Raw genomic sequence first — 24,038 nt, forward strand, 5'->3', positions numbered from 1 at the left:
AGCTATCGTTCTATAAAGGCGAGGTCGAGCGCAGTCAGAGAGCCGAGTCAAACACGTAGCGGCTTCGGCGCGAGACAGACGCAGACCCCTGTGGCTGAAACACACACAACTACCGAGGTCAGACCTCGTAGCCAATCGGAGTACTCCAATGAACCAACGTTACTCTGGAAGCACACACCGCCACTTGTGATGGGTCAGAAATTCCTGGAGGGTTATGGGGCATTCATACTGGTCAAGAGCCCACGCTCAAGGCCCAGTTAACCGCTGGCAGTCCACCCAGAGACCAGCCTCCAGCCTAGTTTACGTTTGGAAGGGACCCTGCACTTATTCGATGCTGTTATGTTAAATAAAACCGCAGGCAGGAGGAAATTGAATTACAGTAATGCCCCGGCTATATCCTTATCGACTCCATCTATGGGAGATTCAAAACACATTGTGATCCAAACAGCGCCAGACCCACAATACAAAGTAACCCTAAGGAATTCCTGGTATTTTCTGTTTGCTTATTCATGACTTACTACCTCTTCAGGGCTCTGATGATGTCATGGCAACACACAGGAGGAGTTTCTCTCATAACCGGGCCTGGCCAAGTAAAGGCACATAGGCTTTGTCAACCTTTTTTTGGTGCACATTATCAGTTCTGTTAAAAAAAAAAAAAACACTCATCTAAATGAGCAGCAGCAGATGGCAAACAGTTCTTAATAAGTCAATATTCTGTGAGTATGGATCTATGAGGCAAGAGTTTACTGTACTGTATTTAGCAAAGATATTTATAATATATTTTTCTGTCATTGCTAAATTCAGTAATGTGTGCAAGTAGCGTTAATGCCCGCTGAATGTTCATTGATGTTCTTGTTTTTCCATTGTGTGGTACTTGCCTTCACCAACGTAATTGAATTCACAGCAGTACCACTCATGTCCACTGGGGGCCAAAGTTCAGTCTCAGCCTGGCTCAAACTTCTGTTGCCTCCACGCTGTTAATGGTTACCATCTGAACTGAAGAAGCAGTATGCTTTATCATTAGTCAATTTATAGCACATTGCTAATCCCCAAAATATCATCTGGATTCCACAGAAGACCGAACACATCACACAAATTACTTCAGAAAGGAAAAACACCAAGGAGCAGAGATGTTTGAGTGCCTCTTCATATTTTATTAAACATAGTAAATCATATTTCTGGAGTGCATATATGGCATGATTAAGACTACTGATTGGTCCTATGTATGAGTTTAAAGTGAAAATGGTTGGGAAGGAGAGTTGGAAAAGTTTTTTTTACGGAAACCTTGGAATGAATGTCCCTTTAAGGCAAAAGGTCAATTGCTCAAATAACAGATGAACAAAATTAAAAGACAGAGACAAAGAAGAGAACAAATATCAGGGATAAACTTAAACGAAACAAAAGCGTTTCAAGGCAGTACCAAGCAAAGTAACATTTGATGAGCATGTCACAATTTTTCTTCCGTCTCTGCCCCAGTGAAAATGGGACTCCCTGAGTAGAATAGCATTCCCACAATAACACTTTCCAAATTATTAGTTTCAAAGTATTCCAGACAAATACTTTTAAGTGCAAACAAAAGCCTATAGCACTGAAGGGATATAATGTTCACAATAAATGATGGAAAAAAAAAACTGACTGTGATAAGAAGATTGTCTCTGCGTTCAAAAAATTATTGCATCCCGCTTTCGTGACAGGCCAGAAATCAGGAGGCGAAATACATTCGGTAAAAGTTCACTTTTAGAAAGCCATAATTAACAGAAATATTGCACTTCATTATGTACCCGTCTCGCAGCACATCCAAGCACGATTTGTATAAAACCCGCAGGCTAAGGTACACAGCCGTGAGTATCACAGTTCACGCTCATGAGAATTACATATGTAAGGATATACATGTGTTCGCTGTATGAGATGTGAAACAGAAGACAGATTGCGATACTACAGTAAAAAGTACAGACGCAGTAAAAGTGGTTAAGAAAAGCTTTAACAATGGCAGGGAGTGGGGGCGGGCGTGGCCGTGGGCCACGTCATCGCCGTCCGCGGTTCTGTCGAAACGTGGCGATGAGCTTCCACGCCTCCACAAATTTCGACAGGAAGATCTCGTCAGGGAGGAGCTCCACGTCTGGGGGGACGTCGACATCCTTGCGCTCAATGTACGACACCAGCGTTTCTTTCAGTCTGAAAACAAGAAAACAGAGGGTTTTCCTTAACTCCTCAAAATACTACTGTGGGTCCACCTATGAGAGCAACCATCCCCAGAGAAGTGACTGGATAAAATTAATTTTAAATAATGAATTATATGGTTTTAACATCTTTCAAAAACAACATATGCATACACTGTAGTGTGATGCATGTAAGAGGTAACTGGCTTTAATGTCAATACTCATTTTTTAGATGCAAAACACCTCATGGACCTGGCTTCTATCTGCCTGCGTCTATCTGACCCTCTTTCACTCTCTCACTCTCACATTTAACAGGCTGAGGATTCTCCACAAATGGGAGCTATTAGCTTAAGAGCGGTGCTTCACATCAATGACACTGTCGCTCTATGAATATATGCATTTTGTGATAGCTGGAAGGTAAACTACAGACACAATTTCAAGGAAGAGCCTTTTTTTTGTTCTTCAGGCAGCAGCATTGTCATGGTGAATTTGAACCTGTGACCCTTGCAGTCATGTGATCTCACCCCCAGGAGGCCCTGTACATTTCCAGGGCTTGGGCATCCTTCAGGTGCAGCAGCAGGAACTCGTGCATCTCCAGCAGACAGGTGTCCACACTGCCCTTAGAGAGGAACGCCATCAGCAAGCCCCTCTCCTCCTCACTCAGAGGCTTCTTATACTCCCCCAAGACGCCCACAAAAGGGTCCTGTGAGGAGGCGGGAGGAGGCAGGAAACACACGACGACAAGGAAGCAGGAGCGGGCGGAGAGAGGGAGTGAAAAACAAGAGCGAGAGAGAGAGAGATAAGAGATGAGTTTGTGTTCAGCCTTTTGTCATGCACATAAAAATGCAATACTAACTTTTACTCCGAACACACACGCATCCACGCACGCGCACACACACACACACACACACACACTAAATCTAAATCCACACAATTAAGGTGAGTGCAGCTTCTCTTACCCTCTTGAGACGCAGCATGTTCTCTGATTTAAGGGACGCCAGGAGCTGCCACACGGCTGCACAGTGCTTCAGACTGCACCGGCTCAGGGCCTGCAGAGCACAGTCAGGGAACAGCATGCACAACACAGTCAGGGATCAGAGCGTACAGCACAGTCAGGAAACAGAGCACATGGCACAGTCAGTGAGCAGCAAATATCTCTGGGTAAGAGCAGCTGTTGAGTGCGTGTGAAGTGCCAAATATAAATGTGGAAACTACATCCGAGTGCAGTGTGTTGGGTCTGATGGGAGATGTAGTGTGCACAATGTGTGGGAGCTAACAGGAAATAAGGGGTGTAAGAGTGGGGGGTGATGGGAGATGTAGTGTGAACACTTTGTGAGAGCTAACAGAAGACATGAAGTGTAGGTGTGGGAGCTCATGGGAGATGTAGAGTGAATAGTGTGGGACCTACGGGGGTGCAGTGGGTGGGGGATCACCTTTAGGATGTGGGGGGCTGTCCGGTCCCCCATCTGTAGAACGTCTCTGAGGTAGCAGACGAGCTGCATGTCAGGGTTTTCACCCGTCATCGCAAGGAAACCCAGAGCTACCTCCACCACCTCCAGAGCCTCACACACATCACTGTACGCTGCCAGCTCCCCTGCCAATGCTGCCAGGGTCAGAGCGGGCAGGGCTTCCTGTGGGCACAGCCAATCAACTAACCAATCAGAGCTGGCCAATCAATCAAGGAATCAGTGTGTTCATCAATCAATGAGATTATCAACCACAGCAAGCCAATCAATTGATCGATCGATCAATCAATCAACTAACCAACCAATACAGGCAGTCAATCAATTAACTTTCTGCCAAATATGGATTCATTCAACAGGAGAGTGGACATGTAACCAGAAGTTTGTAGGTTCAAATCCCATGCAAGGTGCTTCCATTATACATGCTGAAACATAAACTATATGTATGTAAGCCAATAAAACATTTGCCGTGAAAACTTCCAAGTTCAATAATGCAACTTCTTCCCTACAACAATTGAGAAATTAAAACTTCAGGATTGGGATCAAACACAATTATCAGCTGCCATTTGCAGGTGTGACTTACTTGTCCAACCTTGTCTTTCACATCCTTGAAAATGTTTACATAGTTCCGGTCGTGTCTGTTCACCAGTGTTGGAATTCCCTGGGAGGAATGAGACAATGAGAAACTGCATTTCAGTAGTTAACCATTTGGACACATATCGCACAGTTCCTGTCTGGGTTATTCACGGGTTATGAAGGCAATAGGGCAAAGACGAACGGGAATTATGATTAAGGTTAAGGTCTGGTTAATTTAGGGTTGGGATGCGGTTTAGATTTATTCCTGAGTGAGGAGCTATGGTTAGGGAGTTTGGGGTTGGATTTTGGGTCAGAGGTTATGGCTATGTGAGGAGTTAGGATTAAGCTGTGGGGAGTTTGGGCTAAAGTCAGGTTTTGGGAGATGGTTTAGGGTTTAGGGCAGGGATATTCAAATTCAGTTCAAGATTTTCCAAGAGATCCCACCCACTTGGTGTCCCAGGTCTAAATCAGTCCCTGATTGGAGGGGAAGAATGAAGACCAGCAGCTCTACTGGCCTTGATGGCCAGATCTGAGTATCCCTGGTTTAGGGTTTAGCGACAGGACTAGTGTGGTTAGGCTAACATGCACCAGACGGCGTGTTGCATGAGCTCCAGCTCTGGGCTGGACCCCCAGTGCCCCCGCCCCCCCGCCCCCCCGCCTCCCCGCCTCCCCGCCTCCCCCCGTCCCGTCCCGTCCCGTCCCGCTACTCACCACCAGGCTAATGAGAGGCTTGCCCTGCAGGAAGCGGGTGACCACCTGCTGCTGGATTTTGGGGAGGTCGTATTCGGAGATGGTCTCCTGGCCGCGCTCCACGCTGTACTGGCAGTGGGACAGCACCAGGGGGAGCAGGTCGCGCTCCGGCTCGTAGCGGATCACGTGCAGGTCGCTCAGGTCCGCGGGGCTCACCGTGTAGCTACGGGAGGATCCCACAGTGAGACCACGCCCTCCCCACAACCCCCCCCTTTCCCTCTCAGCACGCAAGCTACGCAGGGCCAGTGAGACCCCGTACCTTCCATTTACCTGCGGTACCAGTTCAATAAAAATTTCAGTCAAATCCTCCCTACAATCAAAAACTCATAGGAAAAGCAGAGTGGGACATCTTAGGATAATACCACCAAAAACAGCCTCAGTATCCCTAAAACTGAATGCTGTTCCAGGATCAGCTCTTTCAACCGCAATACAAACTAAAAACATTTTTCTTAGTGTTGATGCCGATCTAAGATCAGTTTCTACGGGAATCGTTTATAAAAAAATTTAAAAAGACAGCTTCTCAAGTTGATTTCCAAACACCTCTCAACAAGCACTTTGAAGCACCTCTTGAATATCTTTGTTATTTGAACACAAAGTTCATTTAAACATGTTCTCTTATAAGTGTGAGGACTTTATATGATTTTTTTGTTTGTTTGTGAACCCCGTCCATCTTTTTCTGTCAGTAACCTCAGTGGCGCCCCCACCTGGTCTCCTCCCCGGTGTGCTTGTCCACCGCGTGCACCTGCTCGTTGTGCAGGGCGATGAGGTAGCTGACCAGGGCGGTGGCGCACAGGCCCTGCCCCTGGCGCCGCGGCAACAGCACCTGGAGGTCGCTGCTGTGACCCAAATCCGTCTGGCAGAGCTCGGCAGGGATCTTCAGCTCTCCTGCAGGCACACGCGCACACGTACCCTTTATACAGCATACTGTACGTGTTTATCACAACTGTAGCAATAAGGAAAGGTCTACTTCATAGGTTACACTACATTTATTTGGTAGACAATTTTATCCGAAGCAACGTACAATAAGTGCATACCGGAGGCCATCGGAACAAAACACAGGTCCAATAAGGTATAGTATTCAACAGTTATTCATAACCATGAACGCATTGAGTCCAGTTCACACAGCAAGCATAGGGCTAGGTCAGAAAGTTATGGTAAGTCAAACCAGGAGGCATGACAAAGAGCTACAACATCAAGGTAACGATACAAGTGCAATATAAGCGCTGGATGGAGGTGCAAGCGGAGGTACAAGGTCTATGACTACAGCAATGGTGTGGCCTGGACTTGTAGTTCTACCCTGCTGACGTGGCTGGGTGAGCATCTCTGTACCAGGGCATTGTGGGTACACAGGGGGGAAAGCGACCGCTTCCTGCGTGCTTCGGTGTTCTTACCTTTGGTGGCCAGCGACTGTCTGAGCTGATTCCAGGTCTTCAGGAATATTTTGATCCGCGTCTCGTACCAGGTTTTGAGAGAGGCTGCTCGTGGACAGACAGCGGACGGTCAACCTTTGAGTCACCTTCCCAAACTTGCAAAATATCTTATTTTATCCTATTTGTACAGCTGATTTTTTATTTATCCCAGTCTGCAATAACAAAGTGTATTTGTCTTTCTGTCTTCTGAAATTCATGAAGTATCCATTAACTTATCTATGTCAAGTTTTCACGCATAATGTCACATTTAAGCCATCTACCCTTAGTCCACCAATCTTGGCCATCTTGATAAATACATAAAGGAATGCACATGTGTATTTTTTAAAGGGATCTGTGTGAACAGTGACATCTACCTGCTGTCAGGCCCTGGATGAATTCATGTATGGTGCTGCAGGTGACGTCCGGGGCGTTCTGGAACTTCTTCACCAGTTCCCTCTGCAGTGCCAGAATCTCCGGGAGGAACCGGACCAGACGCAGCTCTGGCTCCTGCGGCCGGCGACAGAGGTCAGAGGTCAGAGGTCAGAGCGCGTGCGGCAGGCTGGAACAGAAAGCGGGCCTCGTCTCGGGGGCTCACCTTGTGCAGGAACCTCCAGAGCACCGGGAGGGCGTCCCGCCCGTCGTTCTGCTCCACCACGTGTGCCAGCGCCCGCAGGGACACCCTCTCCCTGCAGCTCCACACCGCCCCGCTGTGGATCGGGCTGTCCCGGGGCAGGGTGGTCAGGGTGAGCCGCGGGTCCCCGAACACCAGCTTCATCACGGGGCTGGAGGACACGCGCGAGTCCGTCCTGATCAGGTCGTTCGCCTCCTTCAGCTGCCGCTCCAGGGTCTGCGGGGCGCCCCGGGAGGGGGTGGGGGGGGGCGGGGGAAGAAAGAGAGGGGTGGGGGCAGGGGGGGAGAAAGAGAGGGGTCAGGGGGAGGGGCAAGGAGAGAGGGAAAGAGGCAGAGGTGGGGCACAGGGAGGAAAATGGCAAGGGAGATAGGGGGTGGATCAGAAATTTGCCCAATTTTAATAAAGCAGCCCCTGGGGGGTGTAAGTGTATGTTCAGGAGCCTGACGTCTGGTTTAAAGTCGCTAATGTTGCCGGTGTGCTGAACCAGTGCCAAGACTCAAGAGCCATGAGAAACGGACTCGGGGACGAAGGAGAATGCTTCCGCTGTACGACTGCCAGTCGTGAAGGCGCAGCGGTGGCCCCGCCCCACCCCGCCCTGCCCCGCCCTCACCTTAAGCTGAGGGACGATGATGTCAGACGCAACGCCCGTCTCCCAGGCGTTCCTCGCCTCTTTGGTGGAGAGAACGTTGTTGTGGGAAACAGGCCCTGGGAAGCAGAGTGAAACACAGCATTCATTTAGCATTTAGCATGTTTTATACATCCAGTCTCCAGAAAGACTTTATGCCTGACTGCTGATCCAACCATTACAAAATCCTGTTTAAAACACTACTGCTTGCAATCCACTTGATTGAACACGAAGTTTCAAACTCACTATTTTACATTGCATTGCTAGCATTTAGCAGGAACTCTTATCCAGAGCAATACACACAACATTTAGCATTTTAACATTTATACATTTACATTTATACAGCTGGATATACACTGAATCAACTCAGGTTAAGTACCTTGCTCAAGTGTATAATCGCAGGTTACAAGCCCAGTTCCCAACCCATTACACTACACAACCTGCCCTAGACAGCCCACTTTAAAGCCCCATTGCCTCAGTGCAGGGCTGCCCAACCCTGTTCCTGCTGATCCACCATCCGATGCAGGTTTTCATTTCAATCCTAATTTGGCACACCAGACTCAACTCAATTAGATCTCTAGCTGTTGAAAGAGGCGCGCTTTGTTAGAGGCCTGGAGTGAAAACCTACAGGACGGGAGGTCTCCAGGAACAGGGTTTCCTTAATGCATCGCAGCCCTGCTTAATGCATTGTGGGAAACGGAGTCCCGCCTGTCTCTTACACTGTGTGGGTGGGTTAGCGTCCAGCAGGCTGAGGACCGTCAGGTGGGCCATGCTGACCGTGTCGTCAGAGCCCTTCCCCAGCACACGGCCCAGCTGCTCCATGTCCTTCAGCAGGTGACCAATCAGGAACGAGCCTGGATCAGCCACCGGGGGCTTGATTATCTGGGCTATAACCTGAGAAAGAGAGAGAGGGAGAGAGAGGGAAAGAAAGAGAGAAGATAAAAGGATTGAGATCAGACGCACAGAAACTACTGCATGGACAAGGCTACTGTAGCCACTACAGCCACTACAATAATAAATTCCTTTATTTATATAGCACTTTTCATTAAACACAGAAGTGCTTCACAGAAAGAAATTATTATGAATAAGGGTTGTGGGTGGGGCCTGGGTAGGGAGGGCGTGTACCTGAGGGTGCTCAGAAGCTCCAATAAGCATGCTCAAGTGCGTGAGCAGCCTGACCAGCGTGAAGGGGGCGGGGGACATGCTCTTGGTGTCCAGCATGTCCGGCATGTCTCTCCTACCCGGGTCCCCCAAGATGTGACCGCTCTGGGTGCGGTCCCCGCTGTTTTCGAGAGACACGCGACCACATCGTCACACCAGCCGGGGACAGACAGGTGCTCGGAACAAACGGCAGCAATGACATACTTCACAAGCTGCTGTTCAGGGTTAAATCAAACAAAAATGGGGTTCCCCTTCCCCATGATATACGGTTCTTTAAAATGGGGTTCCCCACTGTATACGGTTCTTTAGCCGCATAGAGAACGTGGTTTGGAGCCCTTACTTCTTATATTCAATGCCCTGGTGTAGATTTACTGTAGCACCCTTGAGAAAGCGGACTTACTGGACATTAACCGGATTAAAACCCGGAAGAGGCTGATGGCCACTTCCCCCTACTGGCAAATTACAGTCCAGGCACCGTCTGATCTCCATAGGCCTGCCACACTGTGGAGGGAGGGAGGGAGGGAGAGAGTTAGAGGGAGAGAGGGAGGGGGGGGTCAGAGGGGGATAGAGAGGGTAACATATAGAGAGGGATAGAATAAGAATGATGTACAAGTAACTTGTTAAGATTTAACTGCATGTTAAGTCTTTTTTCTTTGTCCCTGCCCCATGTTCTTTGTTGCCTTTATTTCCATATGCTTTCATTTTCTGATTTTATTTTATATTTTTATAGCTTATAACTTGAACTTGAGAGACAGGGAGAGTAAAACACGGCGGAGACAGGTAAGATATGGAAGAAAAGGCCGGGGATTAGACTCATGCAGAAAGTAGGGATACGAAAATCATCATCATCACAAATGAAACCACTCACCTCTCCAACAGTGCAGGGGTGACCGTTCGGACAATCTGCAGAGAAAAGAACGCACACGAACCAATGAGAACACAGGCCCGGCCACTGTCATCACATGAACAACAAATCACTGCATGACTATGCAGATTTTCCACCGATGTCATGATTGAAATGACCCTGTCGTAAGAATGCAGCCCTCCCACGAGCAGACTGAACAGCACTTACAGTACCACATGAGGGGTCCCAAGGCCGCGCGAGCCACAGCAAGCATGTCCTCGGGCATTGTGGGTAGGAAGGCCGCCTGCAGGGCAAAGTGCACGTACACTGTGACCCACAACAGGAAACTTGCAGGTTTATGGGAGTAGCAAACAAAAAACCTGTACAGGCCTGGAGGGGTTTAAAGGGGAACCTGCATGCTGACATGATACCAGGCTCATGTACCTGCATGCTGATGGGGGGCAAGGCTAAGGTTCACGCCTGTGGGTCAGGGGGAGAGGGTGAGAAGGGGAATGGTGATTTATCGTGTATGGGGTCTGTGGGTCAGGGGAGAGGGAGAGAAGGGGACTGGATTTATAGAGCCCGAACAATATATCGGTTTGGCCGATATATCGGCCATTGTTTGACTTTTTTGACAACATCGGGATCGGCAGTTATGCAGCGGATGTGTCCCGATTTTTAAATAAGTATAATAAACAAAAAAAAACATTGATTATTTATCTGTACTTGTCTGTTCGAACGTTGTAATTGCTATTTAGACTGGACAGTGATAGTAGCTAACGGCGATAACTAGGCTACATTGCAGAGCCACCAACAATTTCAGAGACTTTTCTCCACGCCGCGCGGCGGCGCCGCCTCCATTCATTTTGAATGAGAGGTGGCGGCCAGACCCCGCAAGGCATTTTGGGATTGCCGGCGGCGCGGCGGGAGGCGGCGAGGCCGCAGTGGAGATGGCAAAAATTCAACTTTGACCCCCTCACCGCGTCGCGGTAACCAATCTGATTTGATCTAATGATCCGTCAAGTAAATTGTCCCTATTTTTTTCTAAATTTAGTTCCACATTCTATCGTTCCACAATGGAGGACCTAACTCATAATTTCCGTATCGGGTTTCCAAACTTAATAAAATCTCCTACAGAGACATTGATTAGAGGAACGCAGCGTGGAGAAAAGTCTCTGAAATTGTTGGTGGCTCTGCAATGTAGCCTAGTTATCGCCGTTAGCTACTATCACTGTCCAGTCTGAATAAACATTTTTTGCAGTAACCTAGCGCTGAAAAATGTTAATAAGCTGCCTAGCTAGGCTAACTAATGTGTAGCTATAGTGAGTAACAACAAACAATAACAAACAAACAAAATCTTCCTAATGTATTAGTTGCTGGTTGTTCGTTTCTACCAGCCACCTAGCTAGCTAATCAGATACAACTTTGAAGGAATTATCTGGCTAATTCGTCAGACAATGTTTTTGTTGTTGGTTGTTACTCACTAGCTAGACATTAAACAGCCTATCTAGGGAGCTGACTAACATCTTTCAGATCTAGGTTACTGCAAAATTATTTTTATTCAGACAGGACAATGAATATGAAACACGATATTAAGCCAGGTCAACATTTAACGAACACAACTGTCTGTCAAAAATAGGTGACACGCCCACAAACAGCCGACTGTGGGGACGAGGCGCGGCGACAGGCGGCCGTCGCCGCGTATAGTGTGGCTTCACCGTAAGACGTTTGTCACTCGTGCCTCATCCAATATTCTCCACTGCAAGACTTGTCTGCACAGATTCGACTGGCGCAATAAAGGTATGTATATTTAGTGAAAGTTTTTAATTAAATGCGTTTATACGACCACTATGTTTATCAATCCTCATTATCAAGCGAGCGAGCTAGCTAACATATTTGGTTCACTTTAGCAGGCTAGCTGGCTAGCAAGCCTTTATGGAGTGGCAGTGAGCACATAAGCACCGTAGGATCTACATTTCCAGAGGACATAGCTGTATTCTCAAATAAATAACCAGCCAAAATAAAATGGTGACTGAATGCATCGCACATTTGTTTTTTTATCTGAGATAATGATATTAGCTACTATATGATGCTGTGTCATCTAGTCACGCGTCATCGTAGCAAGCTAACCAGACAGTAAAAACGCCGATAAAACACTTCTAACGTGGATAATGTTAAGCCATGTTATCTAGCTTCGTGGCGATAACATGAGAGAAGGATTGCTGTTGGAGAAGTGAATCAACCAACAGTTAGCGCGGGTAACTTGCACGAAAGCGCATTGTAGTTTTTTTCACCACCGAATTCTTATAGACAACCTCACGTTACGTATTTCATCCAGTCAATTTAGTTTCATCTAATGTTAGGCTACACTTGATTCACTCATTAGCTCCACTAGATAAAATCTTACTCTTTGAGATCATGTAGTAGGAATAAAATAAGAAAATATAATTCATTTACTGAGAATAGATACTAAGAAATAATAATAACACATTAATAACAACAACGACAATAATAATATTCATAAAAATAAGTTTGAAACTGGAAAACTGATTTTTTTAAATTAATTTTTTAATAGATGGCTGGAAAAGAAAGGAGTAAAAGCAACGTGTGGAGTTATTTTGAATTCACACCACTTGGAGATGGTGTTAATATATATTTAATTTAATATCATCTTTTACATTTTTTATCTATCAAAAAGTTCTTTGTGTGTTTATTTTTATTTATTTGTTTGCTTATAAGTTAAATGTTCTCAAATATAGAAACTTTGATAAAATATAAGTTTTTCAAATTGATTTGAAAATGTTGCACTTTTTGACAAAATATCGGTCAAAACATCGGTAATCGGTGGGCTAGGACTCTCCAAAATCGGGATCAGCATCAGACCCAACAATCTGGCATCAGTCAAGCTCTAGTGATTTATCGTGTAGGGGTCTGTGGGTCAGGTGGACAGGGTGAGAAGGGGAATGGTGATTTATCGTGTAGGGGTCTGTGGGTCAGGGGGAGAGGGAGAGAAGGGGAGTAGTGATGTACTGTGCGGGGGCCTGTAAGTTTGGGGAGGGGGGGACGGATGAAGGCCTACCTGCATGCGGGCGGGGGACAGGGCCAGCAGCCTGAGGGGGGCCAGGCACCCGTGGTTCACAGTCATCAGCACAGCCGCCAGGTGGACGGTCAGCTCGACCAGGCCGTGCTCCACCCCCGGCCGGTCGGCCCCGACCCTCAGCGCGCCCAGCTGGTTGTGCACCAGGGCCAGGGCGAAGGCCTGTGCCTCCGGCCTCACCAGCACCCGGGAGCCCTGGATGAAACCCTCCAAGGCATGGAGCAACTGTGGGGAGGAGGAACAGGAAGTGACTCAGCTTCTTTCACGAATAAGCCTGGTCAGAGACAGAAGGGTGGCAGTGCAGCGTAGTGGTCAGGGAACTGGGCTAGTAACCCAAAGGTTGCGGGTTTGATTCCCAGCTGGAATGCTGCCAATTGTACCCTTGAGCAACAGACTTAACCTGAAATGCTTCAGTAAAATAGTTATAAATTTGGTAGTATTTTTTTTAATTTAGCCAGTTTAAGTAGCTCAGGATAAGATCATCTCGTAAATGGCAAAATGTACTGTAATGCAATGTAGTAGGGCACAAGGAGACTTCAAAGGAAGTCTTTGCAGCATGCAGGGTTGCCGTGGAGACAGCAGTACCTCCTGTTTTGGGTGGAGGCTGTGGTTGGCCGTTCTGTAGAGCGTGGTAACTTCCCTGAAGAGGGCCAGGAGCAGGAGTACCGTCTTCTTAGCCGGCGTACCTCCGCACCTCTACACACACACAAAAGCACAGCGAATTTTACAACGCTACGATAAAGCTGCTCGGATTCACAAGCAGTCTCCCGCAGGGGGTGTGAGGTGAGAGAGCTGAGAAGGAGGGCACAGGTACCTCACACGCCTCCTCTATCCCTTCCGTTCCGCCTTTCATCGTTGCCTTGGCGACAGCTTCGCGTATGGTCCGATAGTCCTCCCCCCAAACAAGGAAGTGGTCCATCTGCCCCCCTTCCTGATTCTGACACAGGGCGAGGAGAAGGAACCTTTATCTCATACTTCAGAGAGCTCTGAAGGAGCCCTTAGCATTCCTGCCATGTTTAACTGCCATACACTTTCAAGTGTGAGCCAAGCGTTACTGCCTGTTCACAGAAGTGCTGATGGGAGATGTAGTTCACTGGTAGCTCGCACAAGAACGGCACAACCTACAGTGCTGCCTACTGAATGGACAGCTTTCAAAGGGGCGAATAGAACAGCCCCCCCCCCCCCCCCCCCCATGACCTCCAGCCCGCCACTTGATTCCACGTGATGTGGATCTGGGGTAGGGGCGGAGACCGTGCTCACCTGCAGGAGCTCCTCGGGAAACAGCCATCTGAGCTCGGCCGTCGCCTGGAGCTTCTGGACGAACTCCATGCCCTGCTGGCTGCACACCTTGCGGATCAGGTAGACCCGGTACCAGCCGTTCCCGCTCCGCATGCACAGGTCCGCCACGCAGCCCAGGAACGCCGAGACCGCGTTCAGAGCGCCCTCGCACGGCCCTGAACACCACACGCCACACACACGCACACGCACACACACACACACAAGTCACGTAAAGCACGTAAACGGGGGAGGAGGAGGAGGAACTTGTACAGAAACCTCTCCCAAAAATAAGATAAAGAAAAATGAACATAGCTATTAACAAGTGCGACTCTGTCGCACTCTATGGTAAGTATCATTAAAGAGCTTTGAAATCAAGCCTCAGCATTTAAAACACACTGGAGGTAGCAGCCTTTGTACAGCCGTTTACAAATACACATATCATTTCCCTGAGTTGTTTTATGAATCCTTTGTATTTGTCGGACACGGGTGCGATTTGGCATTACGCCTGCATCACCCACCCCTGGCCATACCGTAACGGAGAGGTTGCCATGGTCACCTGGGTTTGTCTGCTGGTCCGCCATCAGGTGCGCGGCCATGTCCAGGCACAGCCGAACCCGGGCTACCTCCTGCAGGTGCTCTATGGTGGTCGCGCGCGCCCTGACGCCGCGCGGGCGCAGGAAGTGCTTCAGGAAGTGCTTCAGGAAGTTCCTCTCGTCCTGCAGGCAGGCCGTCCTCTCTGCGGCCGTGCGGCACTGCGTCCTCTCCAACATGGAGTCCTGAGCATGGGGGGGCGAGACGGGAGCGCGCTCACTCTGCGGTTGCGCTGACAACGCTGCGCAGGCCTGCATCTGCTGCGCAGTCAATGCGTGACCGCGTTTGCTCTGCAGCACTGAGCGCATTCGCCCCGCAACGCTCGCCTGCGCGGATGCAGCTGCGCAGCCGCTGCTAAGTCACGTTTATGCGATTCCACAAACAAAAGTGTTCAAACAGCGCAGAACGTGGCCTACCTGCAGACAGTTTATGTACAGGGAGTAAAGTTCACTTTTGTCCCCTTCATCCAGGATATTGCTCTGTTCAACATCAGACAGGTGCTGCTGCAGGTAGTCTTTGACCTCAGCAAAGCTTGAAGACACAAGAAGAAACCAGATTTCTTTCAGAGAAACAGCCAGTATAGGAGAAAACATGAGACCAAAAGCCTAAAAAAACCACACTCTCAATTAGCTATGTAAACATTCAGTTTGTGCACTTTCAGAAGCATTAAAGACCTGACCACAACTTTAACCTTCTTCCTGCCTTCTTTCTGAAAAAGGGAAGATGCTCACCTGTACTTCAGAAGGAGTTTCAGAATGACCGAGCGGACCACGGGATTTTTGTCCACCGAGTCGTCAAACGGAGACAGAGCTTTGGTGAACACCGGAGTGCGAGCTAGAGCAGGAGAAAACCAGAGTGAGCAAACACACCCGGAACGGCACACGCATGAGCTGAAACACCGGCAAACATACACAGGCATGCACGCACGCAACACGCACACATGCCTGCACGTACCTGCACACATGCATGCACGCACGCACATACACACAAAATTCATACCGTTTTCTAAGTGAGAATAAAGAGAGGCAGCCTGCAATAGTGGCTTAGGAACTAGACTCCGGGACTAAAACAAGTTAAAAAAAATAAGCAGGTTTAAAAAAAAAAAAAAAAAAAGACAACTTAATTTAATCTTTATTTTATCAGGCAGTTATCGGAATCTCGTTTACTGGCAGGTTTCAGCACTCACCTGCAACTTAGGCATTTATATTCCGTAAAAAAGGATGAGCTGTTTACCCAAATAAGAACGCAGATAAAACCCAAGAAAGCATAAGCAGCAAAGGGCCTGGGTGGATGGGAGGGGAAGAGATTTGGGAGAGGGTCACCTCTGATGGTGCGTACGGCCTCCACGGCCACCATGAGGTAGGACAGCAGGTGCTGGATGACCTCACTGGAGGGCGGGGCGTTGTCCTTGAAGCACACGGTGGAGACCATGTCGATGAAGAAGGCGTTGCACCGTTTCCTGAACTGGGAGTACATGACGATGCGGAGCCTGTCGGAGCGCGGAGAGAAAGAGCAGGAGAGACGCGGTAAAGAGAGAGACGCTGTAAAGCGTGCGAGAGAAAGCCATGGCGCATTCATCAACGGGACTTCCACAAAACCCCAGAGCCGATTCACGCGTTTCTGACCTCAGCCTGTCATGGTGAAGGCATTCACTTAAACAATGACATCGCATTAGTAGATTGTACTTTATTACAATTCACACTTTTTAATTCCCTGAAGGTTCTTTTCTCCTCCCCCAAGTGTGAATATTCAGTCGTAACGCTGGGGCTGTCGTGTACAGTGACGTCCACTGGAGGGCGCAGCTGAGGCCTACCGTATGTCCTCAGACGTGGCCAGGTTGAAGTCATCGGGGACCTCCTGTTTGCAGAGAGGGCAGTACATCTGACCCGGGATCAGCCACTGTCTGATGCAGGCCAGGCAGTATATGTGGTGACAGGGAAGGCTGAGGGGCTCATGGGGGTCCCCCATGCACACGGGACAGGGCTGACGTCCAAACCTGGATTAACGCACGCACAAATGTTCAGGGTCACATACGTACCTACATTCATTCAGCAGACGCTCTTATCTGGACAGAATTACAATGTTGAAAAACATAAATCCATTCACTGGATTTATACGAGTAAAGGAGCCAGTCCTGGCTAGAAATACTTCCGGACCAGCGAGGATGCTAAGCAAATCCTGAATGTGTATGAACACACACATGGACATGTGCACACGTGTAGACAAAGTAAGTAGTGTATTTCATCCACCCGCGGCTATGAAGACACCAAAGCTCCTTACTTGAATATCCTGTCGTTTGCTCCATCCATGCAGGCCTTGAGGATCCCGATGACTGCCAGGAAGGGCGGCTCCATTTTCAGGTCCGAGTTCGTCCCCAGAACCTTAGGAACATTCAGAGGAAGAAGACATTTTCTCCGTTCAGTTTTTCAAGCGGAAAAAAAAACCACTACTCCAGCGGTCCCCGTGAAGGAAACTGTGCATCTCAGTTAAGAGGAGAGGGCTGAATACGATGGATCACGGATTCAAACGGCCTCGAAAAATCCACTTTGACTTCAGACGAGAATTCGACTGCAAGAATGGACCGCAAGGACGTTGGGATAAAATAAAAACTAAGAATAATGTAACATTTAGTGTGTAAAAGTCCTTTAGCACGTATCATTCCTTCAGGGTCCGCTTCCCTGCGTGAACAGGTGAGCTCACCTGCCCCAATACCCGAGTGCGCTCCAGCAGCAGTGGGCGGAGCTTCTCCTCCACGCCCTCGATGCCCACCAGCATGTGCTCCACAAACAGGGACAGGGAGAAGATTCTGCTCCACCCCCGTCTGTAGGAGAACCATGAACAATCAGAGAGAGAGAGAAAGCGAGAGAGAGGTCACCTCATCATTCCCACATACATACAGCAGTATAAATGGACCGTATGTAAAGAATGTTAGCTGTGCAAGTTGCTCAGGATAAGAGTGCCTAAAATGTGGCTACAATACAAATGCAAGCATCTTCCAGTGACTCATATCTGTGGGAGCAGAACCCGGACAGATAAGAAGTGGCGGCTGACGTTGCCTGCTGATGTCAAATCAGCCGCTGAGAACACACGTTTATGTGAAATGGAGTTTGACTGGGGCAAACCGCAGGAGGTGCTGTTCCTCACCGGACGGTGCGCGCCCGTTCTCGGCTCCTCTCCCCGTAGCGGCTGCAGATCTCCTCTGAGCAGGCCAGCTCGACGGGCCCCTGCAGCCTCTTCACCTGCCGCAGCCAGGCCAGCCGCTCCCTGTCTGAGTCCAGCCCCCTGGGCTCCAACAGCTCCACGCAGGCCAGAGCCGCAAACACATCCAGCACCTGGAGACAGTACTCAGTTACAACCGCACCTGGGGACCAGTACTCTGTTACACCTGCACCTGGAGACAATAATGTGTTACAACTGCACCTGGAGACCAGTACTCTGTTACACCTGCACCTGGGGACCAGTACTCTGTTACAACTGCACTGGGAGCCAGTACTCCGTGAAAACTGCACCTGGAGACAGTACTGTGTTACACCTGCACCTGGGGACCAGTACTGTGTTACACCTGCACCTGGGGACCAGTACTCTGAAAACTGCACCTGGAGACCAGTACTGTGTTACACCTGCACCTGGAGCCAGTACTCTGTGAAAACTGCACCTGGTGACAGTACTCTGTGAAAACTACACCTGGAGACAGTACTGTGTTACACCTGCACCTGGGGACCAGTACTCTGTTACAACTGCACCTGGAGACAGTACTCTGTTACACCTGCACCTGGAGCCAGTACTCTGTTACACCTGCACCTGGGGACCAGTACTCTGTTACAACTGCACCTGGAGACAGTACTGTGTTACAACTGCACCTGGGGACTAGTACTCTGTGAAAACTGCACCTGGGAGGAGCCAGCACATTTGCACTTGGGGATGCATATTTTACCTGTTTTAAAGGAGTACCATGGTGATTTTCACACTTTCTCGGTTTTATGTGCTATTTGCACAAGAGGCATTGAAGAAACACAATGAGCAAAGTATTAAATATGTCCGTTCTGTATTTTTGGAGAAATATGCGTTTTAAATTCATCATCCTATTTTCAACCGGTTGAGAAAATTGTCATTTTTCTACGTCACGAATACAGTAACCACTCCTATTTCCACGCCCCGTAAAGAAATCTGACAAGACACACCGTCCTGCTGTTCAGACAATGCAAATATTTGACTAACGTTAGGTTCACTTAAATTAGAGTGCCTTTAGATTATTTCTGGTTATATTCATTTAGCTAGCTAGCTAACGTTAGCTAGCTAGGAGGTTTGCTTTCATAAGGCAATGCTATCGATAACGTTAGCTTGCTAGTTTGCTTTTATGAGGACGTTATAGTTGTGCTTTCATCTTAACTTGGCTAGCTAGATAGCAAAAATTATAACTGGATATAAGTCAACGTTCTTACCTTAGCTATCTATCGATACTTGATATACTACTAAGCTAGCTAGCTTGTGAAAATTCAGTCTCTCAAAGAGAGCGCGTATCATGGGGGTAGCTATGGTAACCGGGCACGGTCTGTCAATCATAGCTAACTGACAGTTCTCATTACCACGCCCAGACGGTTCGGGTGAATTTTTATAGTGGGAAATTTAGGCTTAGAAAAATACGTTTTAAAGTACATTGAAATGACTGAAGAATAAAAAAATTATGCACATTTGTTTTGTTGTTGCCTGAAGACAACTGGGAAGTGTCACGTTCAACCACCATGGTACTCCTTTAAGCAAAAGCTACCCGCCTCATTGAGAAGCAATTCCAACCCTGCTCACCATTTCAGGACCTTCCCTGGAGCCCTCAATACGCTGAAGGTTCGGAGCCACCTTGGGCTCCATGGCAACCATCCTGGACAGGTTCTGCAGACGGTTCTTAAACTCCTGGTGTGCGGCATGGACCCAGGGCAAAGAGATGACCTCATCCTCCTCCACATCCTCACGGATCCTCAATTCATTGACGCAGCAGGTCAAGGCAGTACACAGAAGCTGATGGGGGCAAACAGCACATCACTATTATTAGTTTTATTTTTTATGAATACATAATAAACACAGGTGGGGGTTGATTTAATAGAAAACAATCTAATGTATTTCATCAAAACTGTTGTTCTGGTTACAATCCCTATCCTACATTTTTATCAAACAACATCAGTGAATAGATAGCGTTTTATTTCAAAAACAGCAAGCCTGTACCTGGAGTTCCTCCTCTGAGGTGACTTTCATCATCATGCACACAAAATCCTGAAGGTAGCGCTGGAAGAACTCTCTCTGCGTCTCCTTTGCTGCCTCTGCAATGTACCGGCCAAGCGGAGTGTTCCGGAAGACGTCCTCAAACTGCCTCACTGTGTGGCCTTCCGTGAGAGAGCAGCAGTGTTAAAAACTCACGCCCAAACACTGCGCTACGCTAGGCTAGGCTAGGCTAGGCTACAATGACAATTTTCCTTTTCTCCATTTATTCGAGCACAAGTCTTGCCTGGTCTTTGTCTGTTTCCTCTTTCAAAGAATAAGAATGGATGGGGAAAGCAGCACGCGAGCAACAGCTACAGTGCCCTCTAACAGTATGGAAACAATAATTTTACACAGCTGAAAATGGGGGGGACTCAACACAAAAACAGCGGTTTCTGTTAAATGGTAGAACACACACACGTGAATACCACGATTAAAAAAAGATGATTGTAAGTTTGTCTCATATTCATCTTTTGATCTCAAATACAAAACTGTACAGCATATAGTACAGCAAAAATTAACAAATTTCACTCTAACATCTCCATACTGGAGGGCACTGTATATATAATATGTAACGATATATTATCATATATGAATGTATTACTCCATGCTATATAATACATATAATAATACGTTATTATCTTATTATATCATATATACTGTATATCACATTTGATAATGATAATTATTTTTCAATGAAATTATACTTTAGCCCAAAGGAATTTATAAAATAAAATGACCAAATTCCCCTTACCTTCATGATGCTGAGCGTGAACCCGGAGCTCCTCCAGGTAGTCTCGCACCCTCCAGCTGAAAGGCAGGCTGCAGCCGGCTCCCAGCTGCGGCGTGATGTAGCTCTGCACCAGGATGGTCTTCGACTCGGAGCTGTGCGGAACATTTTACCACTCCGTGTGAGGGAGTCTTTCTATTTTTACAACTAAAAAATTTTTTTTTTTAAATCCCACCAAAATGCCCCTCAGACAGAAATGCACTCGAGAAAAACAAGAAAGTGAAGGTTTAGTTTTAAACAAAGAATTGCCCTTGATGCATGTCAATAAAATAACATTTTGGGGGGAAAAAAGCAAGGCTTTATAATGTATGTTCCTTTGGTTTTGTACAAGAAACCTTTGGACAAAGTAGATCCCAACCCAAAAATATAAACATCCAGACAAGTGCCTGAACAGCTTCCTTTACGAGAGCAGCCAATCAGAGCCCTCCCCTGAACCCCCTTCACACTTACTTGCGGTCCACTGCTGCAAAGGGAACTTCCAGAAGCTTCTCGTCCCTGAAGATGTCCAGCCAAAGCTTCCTTACCGGCTCCCCAGAGTTGTGGTCCAGGAGCAGGTCCAGGTTGCAGTCGCGGTCGGCGACGGCAACGAGCTGAGCCAGGAGGGGAGTGACAACGGCCTGAACACGCTTCCACAGGGCGTGTCTGCAAGAACACAAACACGACATGGTTGAGCACCTTCCACTGGTGGATGCTGGCTACGTGCGTCAATGGTAGGAGCCATAGAAATGACTGGACAGGTACGCCTAGTCCTGTACATTTCAGCACAGGTGCAGCGAAAAGAACCTCCCCGACTCACCTGAAGGTTCCGCCCTCCTGCAGGGCGTCGACATTGGACGCCTCGTTGATCACCCAGTTCTTGGACGAGAAGCTTTTGCCATCGTAGGACACCAGCAGGGTGTGGAGGCGCCTCTTCAAAGCTGTCAGAAATGCAGCTGCACACATTGAAAACAAAGTAAAGAGACAGTCGAATTAAAGGTCTCCAGATTACCAACTCAAGACATTCCCAGGGAAATTAAACAAAATGAAAGCTAAGTAGAGATAGTCTTATTAAAGGCCTTCAGATTCCCAATTCAAAACATTCCCAGGCAAATTAAAAAACAATCATCTTTCTTTTTTCTGTGATCATGAGATGTGTTTTTCTCAATCACATGAAAACTGGAAGGTCTTGCTGCTGAGTGGACGTCACATGAACACCCGACAGATAGAAGTAGTTTTTTCTTTATTCCCAGAGCGCATTTTACATGGACCGGGAAGTTTGGATGTTTACTACCACATCAGGTAGGATCAAAGAAAAAGATGACAGAAAGCCTATACACCACATAGCCTGGATGTTTTTTTCTTTTGTTTTTTTTGCTTGAATATGTTTTATAGTAGCATTTGCAGGTTACACGTTATGGTTTTTCATGTTCACTATCCAAATTTTTGAACGCTATTCAATATTTCATACCAGTTCCGTGTTCATGGTCCGAATAGAAATTGCGAAATTTATTACTGCATTTGGATTTATCCTTTCAGTATACTTCATTTCAGTTCACTTCTTGTCAAATTTGCATTGGAATAACAAATACCATCAAATACCGTGATACTATCAATAATACAAAAAACATCACATGATATGATATTTTGGCCATATTGCCCTGCCCTACATAAAAGCAATCGTTTAAGTACAGGGGCGGGGGTACAGTACCTTTCAGCTCCTCGCTGTCGGCCAATAGCGTCAGAAGGATCTCCACCCTCCTGGTGCTGCGGGCTCCACCCTCACCCTGGTCTCTGAGCATGCCCACTGCGCTCTGCACACAGCTCCGCACCAGTGCTGTGGTGTCCAGCACCGCCTCCCAGCCGTCCTGCAGGGGAAGAGCACGAGGCATGGGAAAGAAATGTTTCACGCTAGAGAAAGGAAGACTGACATGGCTTGCAACTGGAGCTATGAGAAGGAGAACCAACTTGATATATGATGCAATACATTACTTTACATTACAATCGCTTAGCAGCCGCTCTTATCCAGAGTGACGTACAGACATGGAGAACATCAGTGTAACTCTCAGGAATACAAATATGCGTACTGACAGTAATAACTAAGAAATCAGTCAATAACAACTGTAGTATTATCAAGATATTGGGTTCCCCTAAATGCTGATTAGACCTCACAATTAATATCACTATTTGAGCCACAAAATCTCACAGTACAGAAATGCCATGCAGACTTTCTATGCAGGATCTCGGACTGAAGCAAAACATGAGAAATGTAATAGAGAAAACAGTAAATGCATCAGGGACTCACTGTGGGTTCTGAACATTCCATTTCCTGCTCTCCTGTTGCTGTGTACATGTCCTCCACTTCCATTGCTGTGAAAAAAATACATTAAAAAATTATTTTAGTATCAATACATCACATCAAGAAGACGGTGGTAATATTCATAAACTATTCAAAATTCTAAATTTATAAACCACAACACTGAAGTGGTCTTGTAAAGGTAGCAGTTCACCAACCAGTGACATTTGGCATTGTTAGTTAGCATAAAACAATGGAATAACACCTGTCATTAAGAGTGCAAAAAAGTCAGTATGAATTTTTTTTTTAACATTTACCATCATGTTCCTCCACCTTGTCCTCAAAGAGCTGGCTTATAGTTAAACCTCTCAAGGCTTTGATGTCCGAGATGATGTCCTTGGACCTTCGGAGGTCATCAATGTGGACCGACTTCCAGGGGCCTATACTCATTAAGGGGAGCGTGTTGAAGAGGCTTGGTTTAGAACACCAATTTCTATGGCATTGCAGGGTCTACACATTCAAAAGGAAATCACTGTGCTTGTAAATGATCTACAGTGAACACTGGCACAAAATGGCAGTCCTATATCACCCAAATGGGTGTTATACACTCCTGGTGGCTGCAGTTTAGGCACAATCCAATGGTACAATGCTCTCAGCTGCTGAAGAAGTACAAGTTATGTACATGCAAGCAATCATTAGTATCATTGTTGCTAGGTAAAGGAGAGATACATGCTTAATTATTTGTCCCTCAGGAAATGTGGAAAAATTTGAGTGTCACATCTAACCTCCATGAAATCCAACATAAGAAGTCCCTCCCTCCATTCTTGGAAGCTTGGTGATAAAGTACACAAACACTTTCCCTCTCATTTCTTCATCTCTTGATTTGCTGATTTCATTCATTGCAGAGTACCTGAAATGCATGTGAATTATGAAAGACAGCCAAGTTTACTTAACACTTCAGTCACACAGCAGATGCTCTAATCCACAGGGATTTATACACCTTGCCTTCTTTTCACATGAAATCCCTTTAAACAGATGCATATTTCACTGAAGCAATTCAGGTTAAGTACCTTGTTCAAGGCACTGCCTCACCTGGGTACTGATTGTACAGCCGCAGAGTACCCTAAGCATTATGCTACACG

General features: G+C 47.2%; 1 protein-coding gene across 4 annotated transcripts in view; it reads right to left on the minus strand.

The window, feature by feature from the left end:
* Window positions 1-1,131: 1,131 nt before the first annotated feature.
* LOC118216533 (E3 ubiquitin-protein ligase rnf213-alpha-like) overlaps window positions 1,132-24,038 on the minus strand; it is a 47,478-nt gene continuing 24,571 nt past the window's right edge. For 3 of the 4 annotated variants that reach the window (XM_035397792.1, XM_035397793.1, XM_035397791.1), the window contains exons 30-66: window positions 23,682-23,806; window positions 23,214-23,336; window positions 22,906-22,970; window positions 22,312-22,468; window positions 21,421-21,556; window positions 21,075-21,266; window positions 20,589-20,719; window positions 19,802-19,959; window positions 19,388-19,597; window positions 17,729-17,916; window positions 17,285-17,405; window positions 16,865-16,965; window positions 16,398-16,580; window positions 15,907-16,073; window positions 15,316-15,418; window positions 15,001-15,115; window positions 14,550-14,769; window positions 13,976-14,169; window positions 13,530-13,652; window positions 13,301-13,411; window positions 12,698-12,940; window positions 9,847-9,922; window positions 9,643-9,677; window positions 9,175-9,275; window positions 8,739-8,895; window positions 8,333-8,507; window positions 7,599-7,693; window positions 6,953-7,204; window positions 6,732-6,864; window positions 6,340-6,423; window positions 5,653-5,833; window positions 4,910-5,111; window positions 4,206-4,283; window positions 3,593-3,790; window positions 3,119-3,208; window positions 2,684-2,862; window positions 1,132-2,175 (exon numbers count right to left, since the gene is read on the minus strand). In XM_035397792.1, coding sequence (XP_035253683.1) covers window positions 2,025-2,175; window positions 2,684-2,862; window positions 3,119-3,208; window positions 3,593-3,790; window positions 4,206-4,283; window positions 4,910-5,111; window positions 5,653-5,833; window positions 6,340-6,423; window positions 6,732-6,864; window positions 6,953-7,204; window positions 7,599-7,693; window positions 8,333-8,507; window positions 8,739-8,895; window positions 9,175-9,275; window positions 9,643-9,677; window positions 9,847-9,922; window positions 12,698-12,940; window positions 13,301-13,411; window positions 13,530-13,652; window positions 13,976-14,169; window positions 14,550-14,769; window positions 15,001-15,115; window positions 15,316-15,418; window positions 15,907-16,073; window positions 16,398-16,580; window positions 16,865-16,965; window positions 17,285-17,405; window positions 17,729-17,916; window positions 19,388-19,597; window positions 19,802-19,959; window positions 20,589-20,719; window positions 21,075-21,266; window positions 21,421-21,556; window positions 22,312-22,468; window positions 22,906-22,970; window positions 23,214-23,336; window positions 23,682-23,806 — 5,353 coding nt within the window. In that variant the 3' untranslated portion in view covers window positions 1,132-2,024. The remainder of the gene's footprint in view (window positions 2,176-2,683; window positions 2,863-3,118; window positions 3,209-3,592; window positions 3,791-4,205; window positions 4,284-4,909; window positions 5,112-5,652; window positions 5,834-6,339; window positions 6,424-6,731; window positions 6,865-6,952; window positions 7,205-7,598; window positions 7,694-8,332; window positions 8,508-8,738; window positions 8,896-9,174; window positions 9,276-9,642; window positions 9,678-9,846; window positions 9,923-12,697; window positions 12,941-13,300; window positions 13,412-13,529; window positions 13,653-13,975; window positions 14,170-14,549; window positions 14,770-15,000; window positions 15,116-15,315; window positions 15,419-15,906; window positions 16,074-16,397; window positions 16,581-16,864; window positions 16,966-17,284; window positions 17,406-17,728; window positions 17,917-19,387; window positions 19,598-19,801; window positions 19,960-20,588; window positions 20,720-21,074; window positions 21,267-21,420; window positions 21,557-22,311; window positions 22,469-22,905; window positions 22,971-23,213; window positions 23,337-23,681; window positions 23,807-24,038) is intronic. The other variant, XM_035397794.1, reaches the window with a different exon arrangement.

The sequence above is a fragment of the Anguilla anguilla genome, chromosome 17 (genome assembly GCF_013347855.1).
Source record: "Anguilla anguilla isolate fAngAng1 chromosome 17, fAngAng1.pri, whole genome shotgun sequence".
In the NCBI taxonomy this organism is placed as follows: domain Eukaryota; kingdom Metazoa; phylum Chordata; class Actinopteri; order Anguilliformes; family Anguillidae; genus Anguilla; species Anguilla anguilla.